General features: G+C 41.0%; 2 protein-coding genes across 2 annotated transcripts; both read right to left on the reverse strand.

Moving 5' to 3' along the window:
• Positions 1-9,340: 9,340 nt before the first annotated feature.
• Positions 9,341-10,276, reverse strand: LOC112851848 (olfactory receptor 4D11). The gene has a single exon (XM_025915307.2). It carries the CDS (start codon positions 10,274-10,276, stop codon positions 9,341-9,343), a length of 936 nt encoding a protein of 311 aa, XP_025771092.2.
• A 9,646-nt stretch (positions 10,277-19,922) lies between these two features.
• On the reverse strand, positions 19,923-20,858 carry LOC112852043 (olfactory receptor 4D10). The gene has a single exon (XM_025915516.2). The coding sequence runs from the start codon at positions 20,856-20,858 to the stop codon at positions 19,923-19,925; it is 936 nt and encodes a 311-aa protein (XP_025771301.1).
• Between the last annotated feature and the right edge of the window lie 3,071 nt (positions 20,859-23,929).

Here is a 23,929-nt window from a genome sequence, read left to right on the forward strand (position 1 = left end):
ATCAGTCAAAGAAAAAGATGATGACTGAATCAGAAAATGGCAAAAGACACCAACCAAAACTGTACAAAATAGAACATCCAAATGCCAGTTCAATGTCATTAGTTATCAGGGAAATGTAAATTAAAATTACAGGAAGAAACTACTGCATACACACAAACATGGCTAAATTGAAGACGATGAGAAATACCACATGATGGTGAAGATGTATATCAACTGGAATGTACATACATACACTGCTGGAGGGTGTATGAAACTTGTGCAGTCAAATTGCTGTTGGGTTATAGCGGCTAATGCTGTGCATGTATCAGTTAGGATGGAAATATATACATAAGAACATCTATTCCACTCCTAGGAAATATAACATATGCTCATAGCGCTGTGTGTAATTGCTTCAAACTGGAGAATGACAAAAAATACCCATCACCAGTAGAAAAGATACACTGGGTCAAATCCACACAGTATTGTTCATCAGTGGGGATGAGCTACACTGTGTGTAATGGTATAAATGAACCTCATTATGTTTATAACGTTGAGCCAAATAACCCAGGCACAAAGGAACGTACACTCTCTTAGTTCGTCCATATAAAGGACAAAAATATACAAAGTTAAAGGAAACATGAGGGAGATTTCCGAGGTGCTGAAGATGTTCTGTTTCTCGATCAGGGTGATTGTTATAAAGGCATTTTCAGCACGTGTGAAAATTCATTGAACCGTGCATTCACGGACATTTTTCTGTATGTATGTACGTTATACTTCCGTAAAATGTAAAAAATAATAAGCATATTGCGATTGTAACATTTTAATCTCATGTCTAAAGAATGAATTTCATTTCAAGTGAGAGTTGATGGATTACTCACTTTCATAATGGCTACTTTTATAGTTAAAAGGCAACCTGAGAGTTGCCTTCTTATATTCCTCACACTTAGGGACTTATTTTATTTTTGGTAGAGAGAACACATGAGCAGGGGAGGGGGCAGAGAAAGAGGGAGACAGGAGCTGTCAGCGCAGAGCCTGATGCGGGGCTTGAACTCCCAAACCATGAGATCATGACTTGGGTTGAAGTTGGATGCTTAACCGGCTGAGCCACCCAAGTACCCATCACTCAGGGACTTCAGATCATCCCAAATCCTTGTGTTATGCAGGATGCCCGCTTGTTCTTTCTCTGACTCTGGTTTTTAATTTTTGGATTTCTTTTTTTGTTTTGCTCTTCTAATCGTAGGAAAAAAAATCCTTAAGTGACCACTGCTCCTCATGGTAATATACTTTTTGCTCACACAAAAAAAATAAGATAAAGAGCTCCCTCCTCATTCCAATATCATTTGTTCAGATTCATCTCAGTCTCCCTGTGTTGGAGGTTTATGTAACGACATGGAGTGACAAGAATAGATGTTTAGAATAATGATTTTGGTAGATTTCAAGACTCCAGGATCCCAGAATTAAGAATCCCCTGCACTATTACGTACCATGGCTAGAAGGTGGAGAAATCATTCCAAAAGGAGTCTGATCAACCTGGAGTGTAGAAAGGATGACAGCCACCCACTCCAGAATCTTGCTTTTGAATCCTCGAATAAGTTAACAGGTTGCAGATCTTCTGTTCAGGAAACCGCTGTGACAATGTATGTATGATGCACATGTATGTGCTTATATATATTTACGTAAAAGGGGAATTATTATGAAAAATTGGCTTGCACTATTATGGAGGGTGAGAAGTCCCACAATTTGCTGTCCGTAAGCTACACATGCAGGAAAGCTGTTTGTGTAATTCAGTCCTAGTCTGATGGCCTGAGAACCAGGGAACCAGTGGTATAAATGATGAGATGAAATGACATGTTCCAACTCAAGCAGTGAGGCAGGAGAGAGGGGGCAAGTTTCTCCTTTCTCTAACTTCTGTTAAACCGTTCAGGCCACCAAAGGATTGAATGACATCTGCCTTAGTTGGGAAGGGCAATTCATCTGCTCTACTGAGTCCATCAATTCAAAACTTAACCTCATCAGGGGCACCTGAGTGGCTCAGTTGGTTAAGCATCCGACTTCGGCTCAGGTCATATCTCATGGTTCAATGGTTCAAGCCCCACATTGGGCTCTGTGCTGACAGCTTGGAGTCTGGAGCCTGCTTCGGATTCTGTGTCTCCCTCTCCCTCTCTGTCCCTCCCCCGTTCATGCTCTGTGTGTCTCTCAAAAATAAATAAAACGTTAAAAAAATTAAAAAAAATTAACCTCATCTGGAAACACTCTCACAGACACACTCAGAAATAATGTTTAATCTGGGCACCCTGTGGCCCGTCAAGTTGATACATAAAATTAACCATTATGATGATGTTGAGATGATCTTTTAGAGGGAAAGGTAACTCAAAAATCTGTCCTTCCTTCCTTTTTTTTCTTTTAATTTACTTATTATTTACTTATTTTGAGAGAGAGAGAGAGAAAGAAAGAGTGCAAGTGGGAGAGGGGCAGAGAGAGGGAGAGAGACAGTCCCAAGCATGTTCTGTGCTGTCAGCACACAGCCCGATGCGGGGCTCCATCCCATGAGCCGAACTGTGAGATTATGACCTGAGCCGAAATCAAGAGTCAAAAGCTTATCCATGGAGCCACCCAGGGGCCCCTATTGGTCCTTTCTTTAAGAAGTTTATGGGGCACCTGGGTGCCTCATTTGGTTAAGTGTCCGACTCTTGATTTTGGCTCAGGTCACAATCTCACGGTTTATGAGATCGAGCCCCAAGTTGGGCTCTGTGCTGACAGCACGGAGCCTGCTTGGAATTCTCTCTCTCCCTCTCTTTTGTCCCCACCACACCTCCCATGACCTCCCTCTCAAAATAAATAAATAAACATTACAAAAAGAAGTTTACCATTAGAACAGTGAGAGTGTTGTAGCTTGTGGAATCAGTGGAAAGAAAAGTGGGGGTGTACAAAATCATGGGGGACATACACAAAAACCATTTCCATTTAGGTACGTAATGTTTGTAAACCCTGTCTGGGACTTCTGCTGGACAGTATCATCCCACACTCGCATTTGGGATACACGTGCGAGGATCATCTGGAACACTTACGCAATTTAGGTTTTATCACTTCCTAGCTGTTGTGACCTTTGGCAAGTTACTAATAGTACCAAACTCATGAGATTCACAGGGCATGGCTTAGACATAGTTTTCGGCCTACACCATTATAATTTATCTGTACCATGATGATAAATGAGACCTACCTCATACACAGGATCCTTCTAAGGAGGAGGTGAGGTTGTATGTCTGTCTTGGAAACTGAAAGGTACTGAGGAAGCTGATTCTGCCAGTGATGACTCAGTGTCACCAGCCTCAGGTGAGTGCTTCTGCCTTATACCTGCCGGGTCCATCTGTGGGGGCTTGTCTGAGAGTGGCTCATCTTGCTATTTTTTTTTAAGTTTATTTATTTTTGACACAGAGAGAGAGCGAGCGTGAGCTAGGGAGGGGCAGAGAGAGAGGGAGACACAGAATCTGAAGCAGGCTCCAGGCTGTCAGTACAGAGCTTGATGCGGGGCTTGAACTCACGAACCATGAGATCATGACCTGGGCCGAAGTCGGATGCTTAACCCACTGAGCCACCCAGGGGTGCGGCTCATCTTGCTATTGACCCCTATGGTTCAAAGCTCTCTTCCCAACACTTTGGGGTAAATGAAAAATGCAATCTCTCCTTTAGCAATAGTTTTCTTTTCTGCTTAGGGATTTGAGCTAAGCATATGTCCAAAAAAAAATTCAGAGTATTGTATCACATATCTGCTTATAAACACCAATAAATTTATTTTTGTATGCAGTCATAAATATAGGTATAGTCATAAAAAGTCTTTAGATAGAAAATGAACTATAGGGGCGCCTGGGTGGCTTAGTCGGTTGAGCATCCGACTCTTGATTTTGGCTCAGGTCATGATCCCAGGGTCTTGAGATCCAGGTCTGTGTTGGGCTCTGTGCTGAGCATGGAGCCTTTTTGGGATTCTCTCTCTCCCTCTGCCCCTCTCCCCCACTCGCGTGCTCTCTCTCTCTCTCTCCCAAATTAAAAAAGAAAGAAAGAAAATGAACTATAATCCTCAGTTTGAAAGGCAGTCATCAGGCTATCAGGCCCGGCAGGCAGGGGAGGGTGGTAGTGGTGGTGGAGAGGGTCCATGCAACTTTCAAAGTCTCAGCCTTATGCAAATATGGGCAGGATAATGGAGCTCTGCTCTGCTAATTTTTTTTCCTGCTTTTAGTGAACATTTATGGAGTGTTTCTTATTTGCTATACCAACTGTTTCACTTTATCTCTTCCAAAACCTGTAATATCCAGATGAAATAGTTATTATTTTGATTTTGTTGATGAGGACACTGAGGCGCAGAAAGATTAAGTAACTTGCTCAAGGTCTCACAGCTGGCAGAGCCTTGTCTCAAACTAAGATTTGTCTTATTGCAAAGACAGATGCTCTTAATTACTGCACCTGTACTTGTTCCCAGTGTTGATCAGCCCGTCCCAGAAAACGATGCAGAGAAAAAATAATCTTTTCCTATCAAGGGAAAGTAGTATGCGAGTGTTAGGAGATTGCACATCCTCTCCTATGAGAGGATGTCAGAGTGACTGAACAAAAAAAGAAAAGCAGAGTTCGAAAGAACAGGCTTTGCAGTCTTCAGAGGTACCTTCACCAAGGTACTACATGCAGTGCTCCAGTGCAGGGCTCAGAAATGAGATCTGAGTAGCATTACTTTAAATATAAACTCCTCTTGGATATAATGGATCTGCTGGGTTCCTATGGATGCTATCTTTTTACAAAGAGTGGGAAAGCTACTTTGAAAGTATATTGTGCATATTGCATCAAGACACATGCATTATAGTGAGTGTGAGGGGGAAATGGACAAAGAAATACAATCTTATGTGTCTTTGCAAGGTCAAAATACAGATCATAAGAATTTCTTAAAAATCACTCCCAAGGTGGGGCACCTGGGTGGCTTTGCTGGTGAAGCATCTGACTTCGGCTCAGGTCATGATCTCATAGTTCGTGAGTTTGAGCCCTGCATTGGGCTCTGTGCTGACAGCTTGGATCCTGCAGCCTGCTTCAGATTCTGTGTCTCCATCTCTCTCTCTGCCCCTCTCTCACTCATGCTCTTCCTCTCTCTCAAAAATAAATAAACATTAAAAAGAAATCACCCCCAAGGAGACCTCTTCCTTTGGAAACAAGCTTGTCAAGCTTGGACAGAGCCTACAGCCTGAGGGCTACCCTCATCCCAGCTTCCCACTGAGCAAATGCTGCACATTCTCTACATGGAATGGAATTTCTCATGTCACAGTTTTCTCTTTCCCAATATTGAAAGGCCTCTATCCTTAATTGAATCCCTAAAAATTTTAGGAGCATGATTCATGCTCATCAGCACATAAGGGCACAGATAAACAAGCTAACCATTAAAACACCTTACTCAAAGCCCCCATACTTCCATTCCCAGCCAAGAAACATATACTAAATTCAGGAATTGTTGTCTTGGTGTATTTTTCCAAGGCAGTCACCCTCCTGAGAGCTGGGATATTAGCACCATCTCACTTTCAAAACACTTTGAATCTCGACATCTCACCAAGTAGAATATATCACATCCCTGAAGCCAACTGAGCTTCTTGTATTCTGTAATCCTTACTTCCCCTTTTGTGAAAAACCACCACTTTTATTTGCTTGATTTGAGTTATGGTTTCAATAGAAACATTCTATACACTTGTGGCATTTCTGAAAAATCAACACTAACAGCTTTCCAGTTTCAGAAGATTCACACATACCAATACTATCCAACTTCAGTCTCCAAATGGGAAATTGATCTTCTTATGAAGCTCCGGCTGCATCTGACAGGAAGTACGTTCTGGGGAAATACTGTGTTTAATGGAAAGCCAACCTCAAGGTTAGTGATTTTGTTTCTTTCTGTAGGTGGGAAAAGGAAGCTTCAGGGAATCACATCCAACTGACTCCTCCACTTTGCCCTATAGTGCCTCGGCCATCTCAATTAGTCCCTCAGCCACAAGCCAAATATAGGAATGAGCAAAGGGAATACTGTTGGGTGTATGCAGGGAAGCTGAGTGGCCAATTCAGCGGAGTTCCTATGGGACTCCCTCATCTCCTCTCTGCCCCATCTCACACATAATGCAGAGGTCCCAATGCACATTCAGGACACAAGCTTTTCTCTGGAGGAAGTATATGAGACAGTGCATTATCCCCCTTGGCTCAAGAAGAAAAGTTGTGTTCAACGACACCATCCCCATACGGAACTGTGCAGTCTTCCTCCTGACCAAAATCGATTTGCTTGCAATCAGCTGGGAAATGAAACTTAAGTAAAAGAGTACCAATGGAAAAAATTAAAGCTCTGTGGCTACCGATAGGGCAGCTCTCAGAGACTGGACAGTGTAGATTTATCTGTGCAATTTCTGTTTAATGCAATAGGTACATTGTCCCTCTGCAATTACCTTAATCTACTACATCTCTGAAATCCACAGTTCACTTAGGACCTAGGAGCGTAGCACAGTGACAGTTCTTGATATTCATCAATTTATTTATTTTGGAGTTATTTTATGTTATTGGGTTCACAGGTACCCAGAGATGTTTATCATTAAAACGTTTGATTCAGGGAGTAATGCAGGAAAGGGTAATTCGAAAGCTCTACGTATACCCAGAGTTGTTAAATTTCCTATGGCTGTTAACAGCAGAACTGCAAAAATAATAAAAGCTTATTTAAATGGAAAAAATGCAGCCCACCCACGTTGTGATTTTATGTCATCCATATAAATGATGTATGTTTGTGTAATCAGATGTATTGTTTTTCCCTTCCCCTGAATTATTGATCAGGTTATGTTGTATGTTTATTTAGAGATGGTTGAGGAAGTGTCAGGAGCCATGGTGTGGAAGCGGTTTCTGGGTTCTCGACCTTTGGGATTATGCTCCAGTGATACAATGATTCACACCCCATATATCTTCGGTGCCATCCAGTTCTGACATAGCAGTAAAAATATGAGATACGAAGGAAAGGATAGGACATATTTGCATGAAATGGACCATAAAGTGGCTTGTGGTGTGCATTTTTTATAGGCAATTTCATAAAGAAAAGCCTAAGGACTCGAGACCAAAGCTATACAAGTAATGTAGCAGGACTCTATGAATGGTGACTTAAGTGTGAATTATTCTTAGAATTTTCATGCTAGAGGAAGTAGGTTAATACTGTAAAAAGTTGGAATTGATTGATCAAGTGACAGGAATGGCAAATGATTGAGCCAGTCAGTTGACGAAAGATTACAAGGCCAGCCCAGATCCAATGACAGATATAACTGAAGTTCATCCCCAATACTCACTACCCTTTGGCTAACTTTACTTGGGCTCTCTTCTAGCCTACTGAGTCTGTCTGACTTTTTTGTCTGACCCCTTATATCACCTTCACAGCTAGGGTTTATCTTTGACTCATTATTCTTTTGGTATGAAACTCTCCTGTGCTGTATCTCATCAGCTATAGGATGTCTCTTTGATGTGAATGAATAGCAAGCAAATCTATTGTCATGTTTTAAGGACAGAACACTAGAAATTTTAAGATGATAGATGCTTTGAATTCAGTGTACATTACTTTGCTTTTTATGCCATCAGGTTTTTTTCCTTGATAATGAGGAATACGGGCCATATTGGAGAAGAGTGCAATAGGCTCATGGGGGACCGAATGTGTGTTAGGCAGAGCAGTAAGGGTGATATTGAAAATGACATTTGTCTTGCACTGAACATTTACTACCTGCTGGGCATTGTGTGTTTCACGTATACCATTTCCTTTTTAACTATATCAATGACTCCATGAAATGGACATTATAAATATCTTTGCATAAATGAACTATAACCTGAAGAGAGATAAAATAACTTGCTCAAGGTCACACAGCTGGTAGATGGCAGAGATAGGATCTGGATCCCGGTCACAAGGCTTTACTTTTTTACTTTATGTCTTTCCCATGCTCTCCCAGATAAAACACTAGCCTATACCACATTTCCCCAAACACCAACAGATTGAAAACAGACTGATTAGAATTTTACTTTCTTGAACACCTCCTCTCTTCCTCTTTGGTGGGAAGAATGTAAATCCTTAATAGTGAAGCCAATGAGACTGGAATTGATTCTTAAATAATGAGAATGGGTTGCTCTTCGTATAGGATTCCTGAGGTTCTGCTTTTGTCTAAACTTATCATGAGAATGTGCATCTGGCTTGTCTGGCTCTGCATGTGATAAATCCTTTTAGGCCCAAGTTTCTTCATTCCTGATAGGAATCCAGTAGGACAACCATTACATACTACTTGAGGTTCTCAGTGGTCACATCCCCATATGGAGTTTAAGGTGAGAAAATTCCCTAATCTGTGATAGGACATATGCACCCATATATGTGTACTACAGGGGCACGGATCATAAGATCTTTCTTAGAACAGGATTGCAGTTTGGTGTAGACAGTTCTGGTAATGTAACACATTGCCTTCTTATGGCAGAAGGACAATAGATTAGGTATCTGAAGACTTTTCTCTGCAATTCACTTGATATAAGATTTTGAGCAAATCACTCATACCTAGACTTCTATTAACTTGCCTGTTGAAAAAGGTGTTAGAGTCAATCTATGTCTTTACCTGCCATATAGTTGTCCTTGAATAGAAACACATCAATCAGCTCAGTCCTATAATACTAGTTATCTGCATGCTCACCAGAAACTTAAGTTATCAGTAACCTATTAAATAGGAAAATAAATTGCTATCTAGTAAGTATAGTTGGTTTATTGACAATGTATTTGGTTATATAAATATGACTTTATGGAAAAGATAATGAAAGGAGTCCTTGGTGATGAAGAGGTTGGAGATACTTATACTATTCCATTACAAAAGGCATGAGTCTTCTCAGTCTCCTCATGGTTGTATTGCAAAAACAACATGTACCTCTCTGGCTAACAATTTGATTTCTTTTTTTTTTTTTTCAACGTTTTTTATTTTATTTTTGGGACAGAGAGAGACAGAGCATGAACGGGGGAGGGGCAGAGAGAGAGGGAGACACAGAATCGGAAACAGGCTCCAGGCTCTGAGCCATCAGCCCAGAGCCTGACGCGGGGCTCGAACTCACGGACCGCGAGATCGTGACCTGGCTGAAGTCGGACGCTTAACCGACTGCGCCACCCAGGCGCCCCAAATTTGATTTCTTTTGTAACATGAAACCCAGATTTTGTCATTATTATTGCATGCTGAGCAGAATCTTTGAAAGTCCTCTGGGTCTTAGAAGAAATCTAAAAGTTAATCAGAAATCCTTGAATAAATAGCAGTTTATTTCATGGACAAATGTTTTCAAGGGTGCTGAGGAGTGAGCTACCTGTCTATTCCCTGTCAGAAGGCATGAGTCTTCTCTTCAGTCTCCTCATGGCTGACTTCATCTCCTGGTTCCTCAGCGTGTAGATCAAGGGGTTCAGCAGCGGGGAGATGACAGTGAAGGTGACAGAGATGGCTTTATCTGTGGGGAGGGCAGTGAAGGGCCGGGCATAGACGTAGATGCAGGGCACAAAGTGCAGGGTCACCACAGTGATGTGGGAGGTGCAGGTGGAGATGGCTTTCCTCCTTCCCTCCCCTCCCTGAGACCTTAGCATTGTCAAGATGACTGTGTAGGATGCAAGCAGGAAAAAAAACCACAGGGTAGTGACTAAGCCATTGTTGGAAATCATCAGGAGTTCAAGTACAAAGGTGTCTGTACAGGCGAGTTTGAGGACCTGGGGGACGTCGCAGTAGAAGCCATCAACAACATTGGGTCCACAGAAGGGGAGGGGCAGCAACAGGGAAATCTGCACGATGGAGTGGACAAAGCCCCCCACCCAGGAGGCCACGATGAGGGCAGTGCATCGCCCCCTGCTCATGATGGTCACGTAGTGCAGGGGCTTGGAGATGGCCATGTAGCGATCGAAGGCCATGACAGAGAGAGAAAAAATGTCTGCCCCCCCGAGGAGGTGGAAGAAGAAGATCTGAGTGATGCAACCATTGAAGGAGATGGTCTTCATCCTTGACAGGAGGTCTACGAGGACCTTGGGAGCAGTGATGGAGGAGAAGCAGATGTCCAAGACGGAGAGATTGCTGAGCAGGAAGTACATGGGCGTGTGAAGGCGGGACTCGCAGGTCACAGTGACCATGATGAGGAGGTTTCCCAGAAGAGTTGTCATGTATACCAAGCACAAAGAAAGAAATAGGACCAAACTCAGGTTTTGGGACTGAGTAAGTCCCATAAATATAAATTCTTTTACCCTTGTGCTATTTCCCAACTCCATTGAATCATGTTTCTTCTTCTTTGTGCAGCTTGGGAAAAATGAAAAGTATTATCACAGAAAGTGTTCACTCTCCCTTAACACATCAGGTTTAAAGAGTTAGGTATTAGGACTGAAAACTAGGGAGCTGCTGTTAACACATGAAGGGCTGTTCTGAAATTACTGCTAGTGTGTGGGAAATGACATCTGATTAATACAAGCATGCATGTAATTATTCTTCTGTAAATTATAAATACTTTAGATGTGACATAAAAATAAGTATAGAAGTTCTACATGTTCAAGATAAACAGGTAGATGTGAAATATTCAGGAAGGGACTCTTGGAGCATGAGGGATAAAAAAATGGAGTCAATTTAGTGTGTGGGAAAGGCAATGTGTTTAGTTTCTTTTCCAGATTGCATGCTCCATGTAAACGTTTAAAAAAAATTTTTTTTAATTTTAGAGAGAGAGAGAGAGAGAGAGCACATGAGCAGGGGAGAGGGGCAGAGGGAGAGAGAGAGAGGGAGAGAATTCCCAAGCAGGCTCCATGCTCAGCACAGAACCCAACATGGGGCTCCATCCCATGACTCTGGGATCATGACCTGAGCCAAAATCAAGAGTTGGAGGCTCAACCGACTGCCCTTGCATGTTCCATTTAAATGATTTAAGAACCACTATCTGCAAAATGGTTCTCTTTGGACTGAACTCCACAGAAACACTCCTCCCTTATTTATTTATTTTTTTATCTTATTTTTTATTTTATTTTTTATTTTTTTAATGCTTTTATTTATTTTTGAGATAGAGAGAGACAGAGCATGAGCAGGGAAGGGGCAGAGAGAGAGGGAGACACAGAATCTGAAGTAGGCTCCAGGCTCTGAGCTGTCAGCACAGAGCCTGATGCAGGGCTTGAACTCACAGACTTGCTCGAACTCACAGACTGTGAGATCATGACCTGAGCTGAAGTCAGAGGCTTACCCGACTGAGCCACCCAGGCGCCACTCTCCCTTTTTTAAATCAAATTTAGGTGCGCCTGGGTGGCTCAGTCGGTTGATCACTGACTCTTGATTTTGGCTCAGTCATGATCTCACGGTTCATGGGTTCAAGCTCCAAGTTGGGCTCTGCACTGACAGCATGGAGCTTGATTGGGATTCTCTCTCTCCCTTTCTCTTTGCCCCTCCCATGCTCTCTTTCTCTCTCTCACCCTCTGTCTCAAAATAAATAAACTTAAAAAAATAAATTGCAAATTTAATTATATGAAAAATAAAAAAAATTAAGGTCATGAAGTTCTTCTCATTGATATACAATAGGCTCATGTATTTGAAGTGTATACTTTGATGTTTGGACATAACCATATACCCAAGGAAATCACTATATTTAAGATAGTTACCATATCTGTCACTCCAAAAGTGTTCTTGTTATATGACCCTTTGTTATATGTCCTTTTTGCCCCTCTTTCTTCAGGCAGCCACTGATATGCTCTCTGTCAGTATATATTAGTTTGTATTTTCTAGAATTTTCTATACATTGAATCCTATAACATAGACTGTTTTTTTTTCCACTCATAAAATTTATCCATAAGTTTGTGTGTGCCAATATTTTTTTTCCATTTAGTTGTATGGATATACCACAGTGTGTTTATCCATTCACTTGATGAACAATTTGGGTTGCTTCTGGTTTTTTGGCTATTACATATTAAAGCTGCTATAAATAATCATGTACAGGTCTTTGTGTTGACATATGTTTTCACTTCTCTTGGGTAAGTACCTAGGAGTATAATGTTTGTAACTTTTAAAATTCAATAATAAGAAAACCAATATCCTAAATAAAACACAAAGAGACAAACGGTTTGAAAAGACACTTCATCAGGAGGACATAGGAATAACAAATAAACACATGAAAAGATGCTAGCATCATTTACCACTGGGGAAATGTCAATTAAAATCAGAGTACACACCTATGAGAATGGCCAATATAAAAAAGACAAATATATCAAGAATAGGCAGGGGCACCTGGATGGCTCAGTAGATTAAGCATCCAGGTCTTGATTTTGGCTCAGATCATGATCTCACGGTTCATGGGATTGAGCCCTGCATCAGGCTCTATGCTAACAGCGTGGAGCCTGTTTGGGATTCTCTCTCTCCCTCCCTCTCTCTGCCGCAACGCCCGCTCATGCTCTCTTTCTGTCTCTTAAAATAAAATAAATAAACATAGAAAAAAGAATAGACAAAAAATGGAGAGGTATTGGAACTCTGGTGGGAACGTAAAATGGTGTGACCCTTTGTGAAAACAGCTTGGCAGTTTCTTATAATGTGAAATGTATACTTACCATATAATCTTACTGCTTTTGAATTCCTTTCGTTTTCTTTCACGAATCCTTGAAACAAGGCTTAATTTCTTTCTTTGAAGTTTATCTCCTGTTTCTGACCATAATCAGAAACAAAAGAAAGGTGAACATCACTTCCTCTCAATTTTGTGTGTGTGTGCTTTTCAGGTCAAACGAAGATATTTCTTTTCACTTAGCTCATATTCCCACCAAGTTTTATGGCATCTGTGTGAAATTTTGTCCAAAGTCTATTTAATACGGAAAGCTGAAAAGAACTACTAAGTGGTATCACAGCATACAGCAGGTACCTGGGGGGCTTGGGCACCACCCTGCCTGCTCACATCCCAGCTGGGCACTCACTGCTTATGCAAACATGGGCAAGTTGATTCACCCCTTTGGCCTCAATCTCTGCATCAGTATTTGGAAACAATAGCATCTCCCTCATATGATTCGTGTGAGGATTAAGTGAATTAATCTTGGAAAAGCATCAATACTTAGAGCATTGCCCAATCCATAATCCATAATAAGTGTGATTCTATGTGTGTTATCGCAAAGAAAACTGCTAAGTCAGTTACTCTCACAGACACACAGCATCTTTAAATAGACTGCCAATCTTTTAGAGGGACTGTATATTTCCCAGGACATGTATTCTAAAACAGATTCATCAGAACATACTGTTTTTTGTTTTGTTTTGTTTTGTTTGTTTTGTTTTGTTTTAGAGAGAAAGCGAGGAGGGGCAAAGAGGGAGAGAAAGAATTGTAAGCAGGCTCCTTGCTCAGCATGGAACCCAACATGGGGCTCGATCTCAGGACCCTGAGATCATGACCTGAGCTGAAATCAAGAGTCAGATGCTCAACCGACTGAGCCACCCAGGGGCCCCAGAACACACTGCTTTCATGAAACTAGGAGATGTTTTTCTTTAATGGCAGTAAGAATGGCCCAGTGGGTGGTGACAGTGTATGATAGTAAGAAGAGCGCTTGCTTGATCTGGCTTCTTGTCTGATATCATCTTAACAAACCAGAGAGGTCCAATACATGGTCTCTGCAGTGAGAGCCTCCTGGGATCAAGTCCTGGCTTGGTGATTTGGGCAAGTGAGAGACTTGACTTCTGCATCCATAGAATGGGGCTTATAATACCCATCTCACAGGGTGGCTATGATGATTAGATGAACTAACACATGTGAAGGTGTCAGCATACAGGCTGGTTATCTGTTATGATTAGTACTATGTTGATACTGGAGGATCTTTAGTAAATGGAGTGTGTTGAACTGAATGATGGCTCAACTATCAATCCTGACTAGTTAAAGAGAGAGAGAAAATGCTCATCAGAAAATATCAACTCAATAGTTATTGAGGAAATCCAACCTAGCTATGAAATTCTTCCACAGGGCCCCCCATGTAAATAATAGATTATCTATATAAAAGGGTAGAAAGTACCTCAAACCCTGAGTCAGGCTTGTTAGAAAGGAATACATCCCATGTTCACAAACTACCTTCGGTAATTCAGACAACATCCTCCAGATTCTCCATCTTTTCATATCTATATCTATATCTATATCTATATCTATATCTATATCTATATCTATCTATATCTGTCTATATCGTCTATATCTATTGATATCGATATAGATATAGATAAGGATGTAGATGTAGATATAGTGTATATATAGTGTATATCTATATATAGTGTATATCTATATATAATATATATTTATATCTATCTATTATCTATCTATCTATCTATCTATCTATCTATCTACACTTTTTGTTTGAGAGAGAGAGAGAGAGAGAGAGAGAGAGAGAGAGAGAATCCCAAGCAAGCTCCATGCTTAGCACAGAGTCTAACACGAGACTTGATCTCATGACTGTGAGATCATGACCTGAACTGAAATCAAGAGTCAGACACTTAACAGACTGAGCCACCCAGGCACCCCTTATTTTTCACTCTTATACATAGACATTCAGACACTACAGACACACACACTCATGTAGAGTTATACTTCTTACCTAAAATCTGCAACCTTCTCTCAAGGGTTCCATCTTAAATTATGTTCACATGAACCTCAGGAAGCATTCAGCTTCAGAAAATTGTGCTAATAGCCCTCTGAAGGCCAGTGATTTCAGTGGCTACTTTTCTATCTTTATGTGCAAAAGACAGACTCAGGAAATAGTATTTTCTTGTCTTTCCCATGTTAATTCATAGTGCCCCGTTATATTTACCAATTCCTTAATCCCAAAACTGGTGTAAGAATTATCAGAGGGAATATAGTTGGATGTGGCTGTGGAAAAATTCTGCTGATCGTGAGATTGTTTCTGTGGGAGTAATTAAGACATAATTAGGTACATACACTTAGGAACACACATTTTTGTTAGGGCCTAAAATTCTGTAGCAGTGAGAAAGATTCTATCCTTGGCCAAACTCTACTCAGGCTCCCCTGAACTTTTTTTTTTTTTTTTTGAAGTTTATTTGTTTATTTGAGAAAGAGAGAGTGAGCAGAGAAGGGGCACAGAGACAGGGAGAGAGAATCCCAAGCATCCCCTGTGCTGTGTGACCCCACAAACCATGAGGCACAGGGCTCGAACCCATAATCCATGAGATCATGACCTGAGCTGAAATCAAAAGTCGGATGCTTAACTGCCTGAGCCACCCAGGCACTGCTTCCCTGAACTTTTTAACCAGGGCTCAACCTTTGGGTCTCTGTCTCTGTCTCTGCATTGTCCAAGTTTAGCTATAATCCTGCCAATCCAGGTTAGCCAGAATCCCGCACCCTCCATAGCTGATCACCCTCATTATTTGACCAGGCTCCTCATCTTCCACCACCCCCAGCTTATATCTGATCAACTTGGTAAAGAAACCCATTAGGTTGGTGTAGCCCGAACCCCCCTTTTGCCCTGGTGTTTCCTCTTATCAATTTTCCTGTTGGGAAATAAACATCTATTCTTTGGGATTCTGAACAACTTCCTCAGGCAGTGACACCCATGCAGGGGGAGTCCTGATGTGTGACATACAGGTATTAGAAGGACCGTTGGACCCACTGGGGTTATCAGGCAGGAGTGAAGGAGTTCTCAGTGGGCTGATAACCATTCTGGGTGACAGAATTCTCACAGGATACACATGCAGCCAGGAAATCCCCACTGGATCCACCAGCAAATTCTTGCTTGACCTTCAGAGTTTTTCCAACTTCTCACCAACTCCACCCTAATTACCATAAGTCATGTCTTCATTATTTCTATTGCAGTAACTTCTTCATTGGTCTTCCTGCTTTTGTCCTTACCCCTCTTCAATCTATTCATCATAGGAGCCCCTGCAGCTCTGTTAAAACACCATTATTCTGCTCTTTGACACCTTGGACCTCACCTAATGTGAAAGTCAAAATCCTTACAATAATCTAAAAGGTCCTAATGCTGGGTCCTGTGGCCCCATGATTTCTCTGACCTCAACTACTACCTCTCCAGTTCTTGCATGCTCTCATCTAGTTACAAAGGCCTCCATGCTGTTTCTTGAATGGTCTGGGCAATTCCCTACCTCAGGGCCTTTGAACATCTGATTTGTTGACTGATATTTGTATCATGATGTAAGCATTTGAGATCTAAGATGTAAAAACAACCCAGAAGACCTTCCAGCAGCTCTCCATAGCATAATAAATAAACAAATAAATACGTGTTGGTATATTAAATAACGTTTTCCACTTCATTCCAACGTTTTTGATGTATTTGCATGGTCTGAAGCAGTTTCATAGGTTTCTATCAACTTTAGGGAGTCATGTTATCGGAGAGTAAAACCGAATTAGTTGTTTTCTTAACCAGATCCTCCAATGATTTGAGGAGCAAAGAAATGATTGAGAAACAATGCGAAATCATTGAATTTGTTTTGATTTGACAATGGTTATGTAGGTTTACTATAGCCCACTTGTTGTGCCAGATGCTGGGGATCCATTAATGAATAAAGCATAATCCTAGTGGGGGGAGATAGGAAGAAAGAGAACAGGGAATTGGAAACAGGATGCCGAGTTCTGTGCTAGAGCCAAGCACTGGGTGCTGAGGGAATGCAGTGGTGGGGTGGCCAACGGGTCTGGGGTTCAGAGGAAGGTCAGGGTAAGAACCTTGCATGAGGTCACAGAACACATAATTTGGTGAGGTCTGCATACTTACTCAAGCTGTGCTAACTTCAAGGCACCTGCTCTCAACCACTGGACTGTGGGCTTTAGGTGAAACAATCTTCAGGTAATAGTTAACTTATTAATATTAATGAGTCAGATGATGAACTTAATTCAGATCTGTTTACTTCATAAAGATGTGATTACCTCACGAAAGATCTTGTAGAACCCCAATGCCCAAAATGTATTATGTCTCTAGTATGTGTCTCAGCTCCCTTCCTGATAACAAGGCAGGAATGTAGTGGGAATGTCTGAGTATATACGTAGATAGGCACTTTTTTTTAATTGAAAACTTTATTTAGACAATTGTAGATTCACATGCAGTTTTAGGAAATAACAAGGATCCCACCTTAATGCAGTCTCCCCCTATAATCATTTACATATGTCAAAACATTGAGTTGTACATCTTAAGTATACACCATTTTTATTAATTTTGTTGATCTAAAAAAAAGGAGGGACTGTTTTCACTGAATTATCATTGGGCTGTTGCTGGGCAAGGAGAAATTCTTCCCTTCTCTTGTTGGGATACATAAAGCATTCTTTGTGGAAATATTAGCAAGGTGGGTTCCTTTAGTCTCCAGGGAATCAAGTTTGGACACCCAGGGATCTTGATAATGGCCAAAGTGGCTGATAAGAGTATGGCATCTAATAAGTCTTGGACATGAAGGCCATTTAAAATTTTGTCCCTGTTGGAAGTGAGGAGGCCTCACTGTTTCCATAGCATTCCAAAGTCATGAGCTACTCCAAAGGCATACCTACCATCAGTTTTGATATTTGCAGTTTTGTCCTTGGCTAAAAATGCAATCCTGAGCAAGAGTGTACTATTCAGCCCATTGGGCCAAGGTAGCCAAGAGCAAAGGTACCCTCTCAGTGACTTCAAAAGGAGTTGCCAGAGCATTCCCAGCATGGCATTTATCATGTTCATCTTTTATTGTTTATCTTTTTAAAGTTTATTTCCCTATTTTGAGAGGGACAGAATGAGAGAGCGTGTGTACACACAAGTGCAGGTGAGTTGCAGAGAGAGAGGGAGAGAGAGAATCCCAAGCAGCCTCTATGAAGTCAGTGCAGAGCCCAACCTGGGTCTCGATCCCATGAATCATGAGATAACGACGACATGAGCGGAAATCAAGAGTGGGATGCTCAACTGACTGAGCCCCCTTCAGTAACTGTGGGACAATCTTTAACTATGGCTTATGGTTCAGCCTTAGTTCAGAAGACACAGGAAATTACGGGCTTAGCATTAGGATCCTCAGAGGGTCTAATTTTAGAGGAACAGGTTCTAATGGGTTTGGAGGAGGAGAGAGTGGGGAGAGGTTTGCAGAACATGGGAAGTTCAGTGAGAGAACTGGAGGGTATAAAAATGGGGATGGAGATAATGAAGATGGTGGAGGGGAGAACGAAGCCTCAAAAGAATTTTTTGTCTTTTTTTCCATTACCTGTTTGCCTCAGTTAATTTAGAAATGGTATTTTACAAAGAAGTGATTTTGGACTCCTGAATACACTTGGAAGCCTCAATACCAGCTGAAACAGGCATCCCATCTGTTTGTGTTATTTTATTTTACTATTTTATTATTTATTTATTTGTTTTTTAAAAGTTTATTTATTTATTTTGAGACACAGGGAGAGAGAGAGAGGACCAGTGGGGAAGGGGGGGGGGTAGAGAGAGGGGAATAGAGGATCTGAAGTGGGCTCTGTGGTGACAGCAGAGAGCCTGATGACTGGCTTGAACTCAACGAACCACAAGACCATGACCCAAGACAAAGTTGGAAGATCAATCAACTGAGCCACCCAGGTGCCCCTGTTTGTGTTATTTTAGAGCTGTGGTATTCTAATCTAAGAAAAGCAAATTTGAGGAGATCAAAAGTGCCCCCTAATGGCCCCTGGAATTCCAAATTAATTTTGATTAAGTTGGTCCAATTAGTTTAAAGTGCTCCTTTAGGATGGACCATAGTGGTTTTTTTTTTAATAGTTTGAAATTCTTTTTTAAATGTTTATTCATTTTTTTTGAGAGAGAGAGTGTGAGTGAGGGAAGGGTAGAGAAAGGGAGACACAGAATGGGAAGCAGGCTCCAGGATCTGAGCTATCAGCAGAGAGCTTGATGCGGGACTCAAACCCATGAACCATGAAATCATGACCTGAGCCGAAGTCAGACTCTTAACCCACTGAGACACCCAGGTGCCTGAGACCATAGTTTTCAAACATAAAACCAGACTGGGGCCCAGAAGGAGGACCTTCCTGAGAGAATTTGGCAGATTCAAATGCCATTAGTCAAAACCAGAGACTTGGTTAATAGAAGAGTAGTCACAAGGGGCAGTGCCTTCCTAAAAGCAAACAAACAAATGAACAAACAGATCCCAGATACAGTTGTGGAGGTCAACCAGAAGGAGGGAACCTGGATCTGGTGGAACTGAAATAGAAACGATGACTCAGGGGAGCAGAGAGTGCAAGGGGCTCCAGTGTGTACCTCACACGCTTCCGGGGGCCATTATTTCCTTACCAGTTCATCCCCTTCAGGTTCCTTTGTGGTCACCAAGTAATGTTGACCTTAAAAAACAAAAGAGCCAGTTATTTTACCAGAAAAATGAGTTTATTTGGGAATGGTCCAGGAACTGCTATTCAGAACAAGCAAACTACAGCAGACCATAGGCAAATGGCAAGAACAGGGGAGAGAAACTTGCTTTTATAGGTGAAAAGAGGAAGCTGGGAGGGGCTGTTTTTGCTGAGTTCTCACTGGCTGGGCTGTTGCTGGGCAAGGAGAAATTCTTCCCTCTTCCTGCTGGGGAAGGCCAGCATGCCTCCTACAGCCAGTGATAGTGTGAGAGCTCCCCCTTCAGAACTCCCCAACTCCATTTTCAATGAGGTTTATTTACTTTATTTATATTCGCATAATTGTATCTCAATAGAATAGAAAATTCCAAATTGATAAAACTGAGTATATTTTGATTCTGTTTTTCTTATTTCTTCCAAGGTTGTATTGCAAAAACAACATGTACCTCTCTGGCTAACAATTTGATTTCTTTTGTAACATGAAACCCAGATTTTGTCATTATTATTGCATGCTGAGCAGAATCTTTGAAAGTCCTCTGGGTCTTAGAAGAAATCTAAAAGTTAATCAGAAATCCTTGAATAAATAGCAGTTTATTTCATGGACAAATGTTTTCAAGGGTGCTGAGAAGGAGTGAGCTACCTGTCTATTCCCTGTCAGAAGGCATGAGTCTTCTCTTCAGTCTCCTCATGGCTGACTTCATCTCCTGGTTCCTCAGCGTGTAGATCAAGGGGTTCAGCAGCGGGGAGATGACAGTGAAGGTGACAGAGATGGCTTTATCTGTGGGGAGGGCAGTGAAGGGCCGGGCATAGACGTAGATGCAGGGCACAAAGTGCAGGGTCACCACAGTGATGTGGGAGGTGCAGGTGGAGATGGCTTTCCTCCTCCCCTCCCCTGCCTGAGACCTTACTACTAATAATATGACCATATATGACACCAAGAGGAAGAAGAACCACAGTGTGGTGAGCAGTCCATTATTGGAAATCATCAGCAACTCAAGCATAAAAATGTCTGTACAGGAGAGCTTGAGAACCTGGGGGACATCACAGTAGAAAGTGTCAAGAACATTGGGTCCACAGAACGGGAGTGGAACCAACAGGGAAATCTGCACAATGGAGTGGACAAAGCCCCCCACCCAGGAGGCCACTATGAATCCAATGCAACGACCTCTACTCATGATGGTCACGTAGTGCAGAGGCTTGGAGATGGCCACATATCGATCCAATGCCATCACTGATAATGAAAATACATCCACGCCTCCGACAAGGTGGAAGAAAAACATCTGGGTGAAGCAGCCATTGAAGGAGATGGTCTTTCTCTGTGACAGCAGGTCCACCAAAACCTTGGGAGCAGTGATGGAGGAAAAGCAGATGTCGGCAATAGATAAATTACGGAGCAGGAAGTACATGGGGGTGTGAAGGCGAGATTCACAGGACACAGTGACCATGATGAGGAGGTTTCCCAGCAGAGTTGTCACGTACACGAGAAGCAGGAAAAGAAATAAGACCAAGCTCAGCTCTTGATTCTGGGTTAGACCAAGGAAAGTAAATTCTTTCACCCTGGTGCAGTTTCTCAGCTCCATGAAGTCATTTTCTTTTTCCCTTTTGTTCCAAGCTACTTCCTATGAAAGTACTTGGCTGTTTATTTTATTTTCTTCTTAAGCACTAAGACCGCAATTCAGAATCTTGCCCATGTGGATGTAGTGCTTGTGATTTGTTGAGCCATCCAAATTTTTAAGATTGCAATCACTTTGGTGATCAAATCAAATGATCACATGCAAAGTCATTCAATAATTCTTTTCCTATAAAACTAATTTTGGAATGAATAAGCATTTATGTTAGTAGGGACATTTACATAGCATATTTTATTTATTTTGGTTTTTTAAATTTTACTTTTTTATTCCACGCAAATTGATAGAATGTCAGGACCTGTCTGAAGCATATGAGGTTAGACATGTTTCCAGCCATTGCAGGCTTACAGTCTACAAGTTTAATGTTCATATTGGCAAATATTCTGTTGACTTCAAAAGGGTCTTGTCTTTCTAGACAGGGATGTGTTTCTGTTCCTTATTTCAATGTTGCTGAGTCACTTTCCTTGCTCTTGGCTGCTTTATGTTGAATTTCTTAAATCTGCAACCTATTATTCCATGTAGATAACTTGCTATTGTGATCATTACTTTATACTAATCAGATTATTTGCTTAATAATTATTTAAAAATATTAAAAAATTGTTACTGGAAAACAGAGTAAGACAAGGTATAAATCCAAATCTCAAAGAATAACATTTTTTTATTGTGATAAAAACACTGAAACATAAATCTACCCTCTTAACAAATTCTTAGGTGCACAGTATTATACAGCAATTTTCTAGAACTTTTTCATCTTCTATAACTTAACTGGTCCTTGCCAGAGTTTGAGGGAGAGAATAAGAATAACCTGATTTTGAGGAGTGGTCTATTCTGTATCCATCACACTTTTTTCTGTCTCTTTTTTTGAATCACAGCTAAAAGAGGGAGAGGTCACACAGCGAGAAGAGACATTGGTATTATTAGAATTATGCCTGCTTTTTAATACACTGTTATTGATAATTCTTAGGAGTTTTTGTAATTATTATTTGTTCTACCTTATACTTAGTAAGGGAATATTTATTGCAATCTTCGTATAAGATTAAGTGGGACCACTTTGTCCAAGTGTTGACAGCCTAACAAAAGTGGGTGATTAGCATACATTGATGAACATGATGCATGATAAAATGTGAAATGGGTCGTGAGAAAAGTGAAGGTAGATTTGGTGGGAGAGGAGGGATGGTAGAGATATCCTGATTTCCAGGAGCATCAACAGCTCCTACTTCATGAATGCTTATTATGTGTGAAGAGTTATAAAAAGTTAATCCATTCAGTGTTTCCCACCATCCTTTAGTAAGTATTAATGCTATTCTTGTTTTTCATATGGAATGTATTATGAATCTACATTTGGCTGGAAGGAAGGAAGAGATGGAAGTAGGAAGGAAGAGATGGAAATAGGATGGAAGAAATAGTATTTTTCCCCCTTCGATCTTTTTTTTTTTTTTTTAAAGTTTGTTTTGGGAGAGAGAGAGAGAGAGAGAGAGAGAGAGAGAATGAGCAGACAAATGCATGATGTCCTCCCTTACACTGAATGGGCCATGGTTCTGTAATCCCTTTTAACACAGCATCCCTCTTCCCCATAGTGAATACCTACCTTTATTGTTTCTATCTTGCGAAGATCATCTCGGCTCTGAAGTGTTTAATATACCTGGAAAAATATCAACGTCAGACTATTTATACATAATCAGAACAACAACATGTCAATTTCACTATGCATAATCTTAACCTTAGCTGAAAGTTTAACATCTTTCCTGGATTCCGTTGATCCTGAAATTCTAACTAAAAATTGTATCCTTTGGGGAACAATGCAGAATAGTACACTTGGAGACAATAATTCTTAAAAATTTTGTTTCTGAAGGTAAAGCCTTTTGGAAAACTAAATTGTAGTATCTTTGCTTTCCTTTCAAGAGAAAACGGGCAGATTCAAAGCATCACAGATTCAAGAACTTCTACTGTATCTCTATCTTATGTACAAATCCCTCAGCCTCAGGCTTAATATAAGAATTGCAAAAGGAATATTATTGGGCAGGGAAGAAGTCAAGTGCCTGATTGTGCTGGTGGAGATGAAGTTTCAATGGGATTTATTAAAAAGTCACCATGATAGGCACATGCGTAGACACACGCAGATGGACACATTTTGATTAGTGTCCAAATGATTTAGAGGCAGTAGTGGAAATCTATTCTCTTATCCACAGCTCAATCAGAACATTGTTAAAACATGCCAAATATGGTGTCCAAGAGACCACAAGGGTCCAATTTTCATGGCTTGCAAGACTCAGAGGACACTATATACAACTGAGTTTCAATTAGGTTGCCAGAAAACGAAAAGAGAACTGGACTTAAACTCCTTTGCTGCTAGTTCAATTTCTAATTATACACAGGATGATTATAGTCTCATGATGTTGTTGTAATCTCCACATGTAGAGAAGCATGATTTAGGTGGTGTTTGGGGAATGCACATTTCCCCTGTTTTCCTATATTCTGCACATCTCTCAATTTGGATATAGCTAGATAAGTATGTTAGTAAAGCTCTCTAAACAATAGCTATTTAAGATTAACTCAATTTATTGAATGGCTTGACTTTGTATAGAATGCACTTCCACTGTTTCTAGAATGGTAATGGGTTTGGATTTACCTGCTTTTCCATTTTGTTTGTGTTTAAGTATATTAAACTAATCTACAAAGATAAAAACTGCATGAGACAGGTTGTATATTTGAGATAGGTAATCCCTCCACTGGCTTTATTGAGATATAATGACATATATCAGTGCCTGTTTAAGGCATATGATGTATTGACTTGATACATTTATGTATTGCAAAGTGATTATTACTGTGGGGTTAGCTAACACCTCCATCACCTTACATAATTACTAATTCCTTTTAGTGGTGAGCTCACTTAAAATCTACTCTCCTAGCTCGGGGCGCCTGGGTGGCGCAGTCGGTTAAGTGTCCGACTTCAGCCAGGTCACGATCTCGCGGTCCATGAGTTCGAGCCCCGCGTCAGGCTGATGGCTCAGAGCCTGGAGCCT

The sequence above is a fragment of the Puma concolor genome, chromosome D1 (assembly GCF_028749965.1).
Source record: "Puma concolor isolate L17-30 chromosome D1, mPumCon1.1.hap2, whole genome shotgun sequence".
Lineage (NCBI taxonomy): Eukaryota > Metazoa > Chordata > Mammalia > Carnivora > Felidae > Puma > Puma concolor.

Bases quoted from the DNA above. Each gene is read 5' to 3' on its own strand.
- LOC112851848 (XM_025915307.2), bottom strand. From the start codon at position 10,276: ATGGAGTTGGGAAATAGCACAAGGGTAAAAGAATTTATATTTATGGGA.
- LOC112852043 (XM_025915516.2), bottom strand. From the start codon at position 20,858: ATGGAGCTGAGAAACTGCACCAGGGTGAAAGAATTTACTTTCCTTGGT.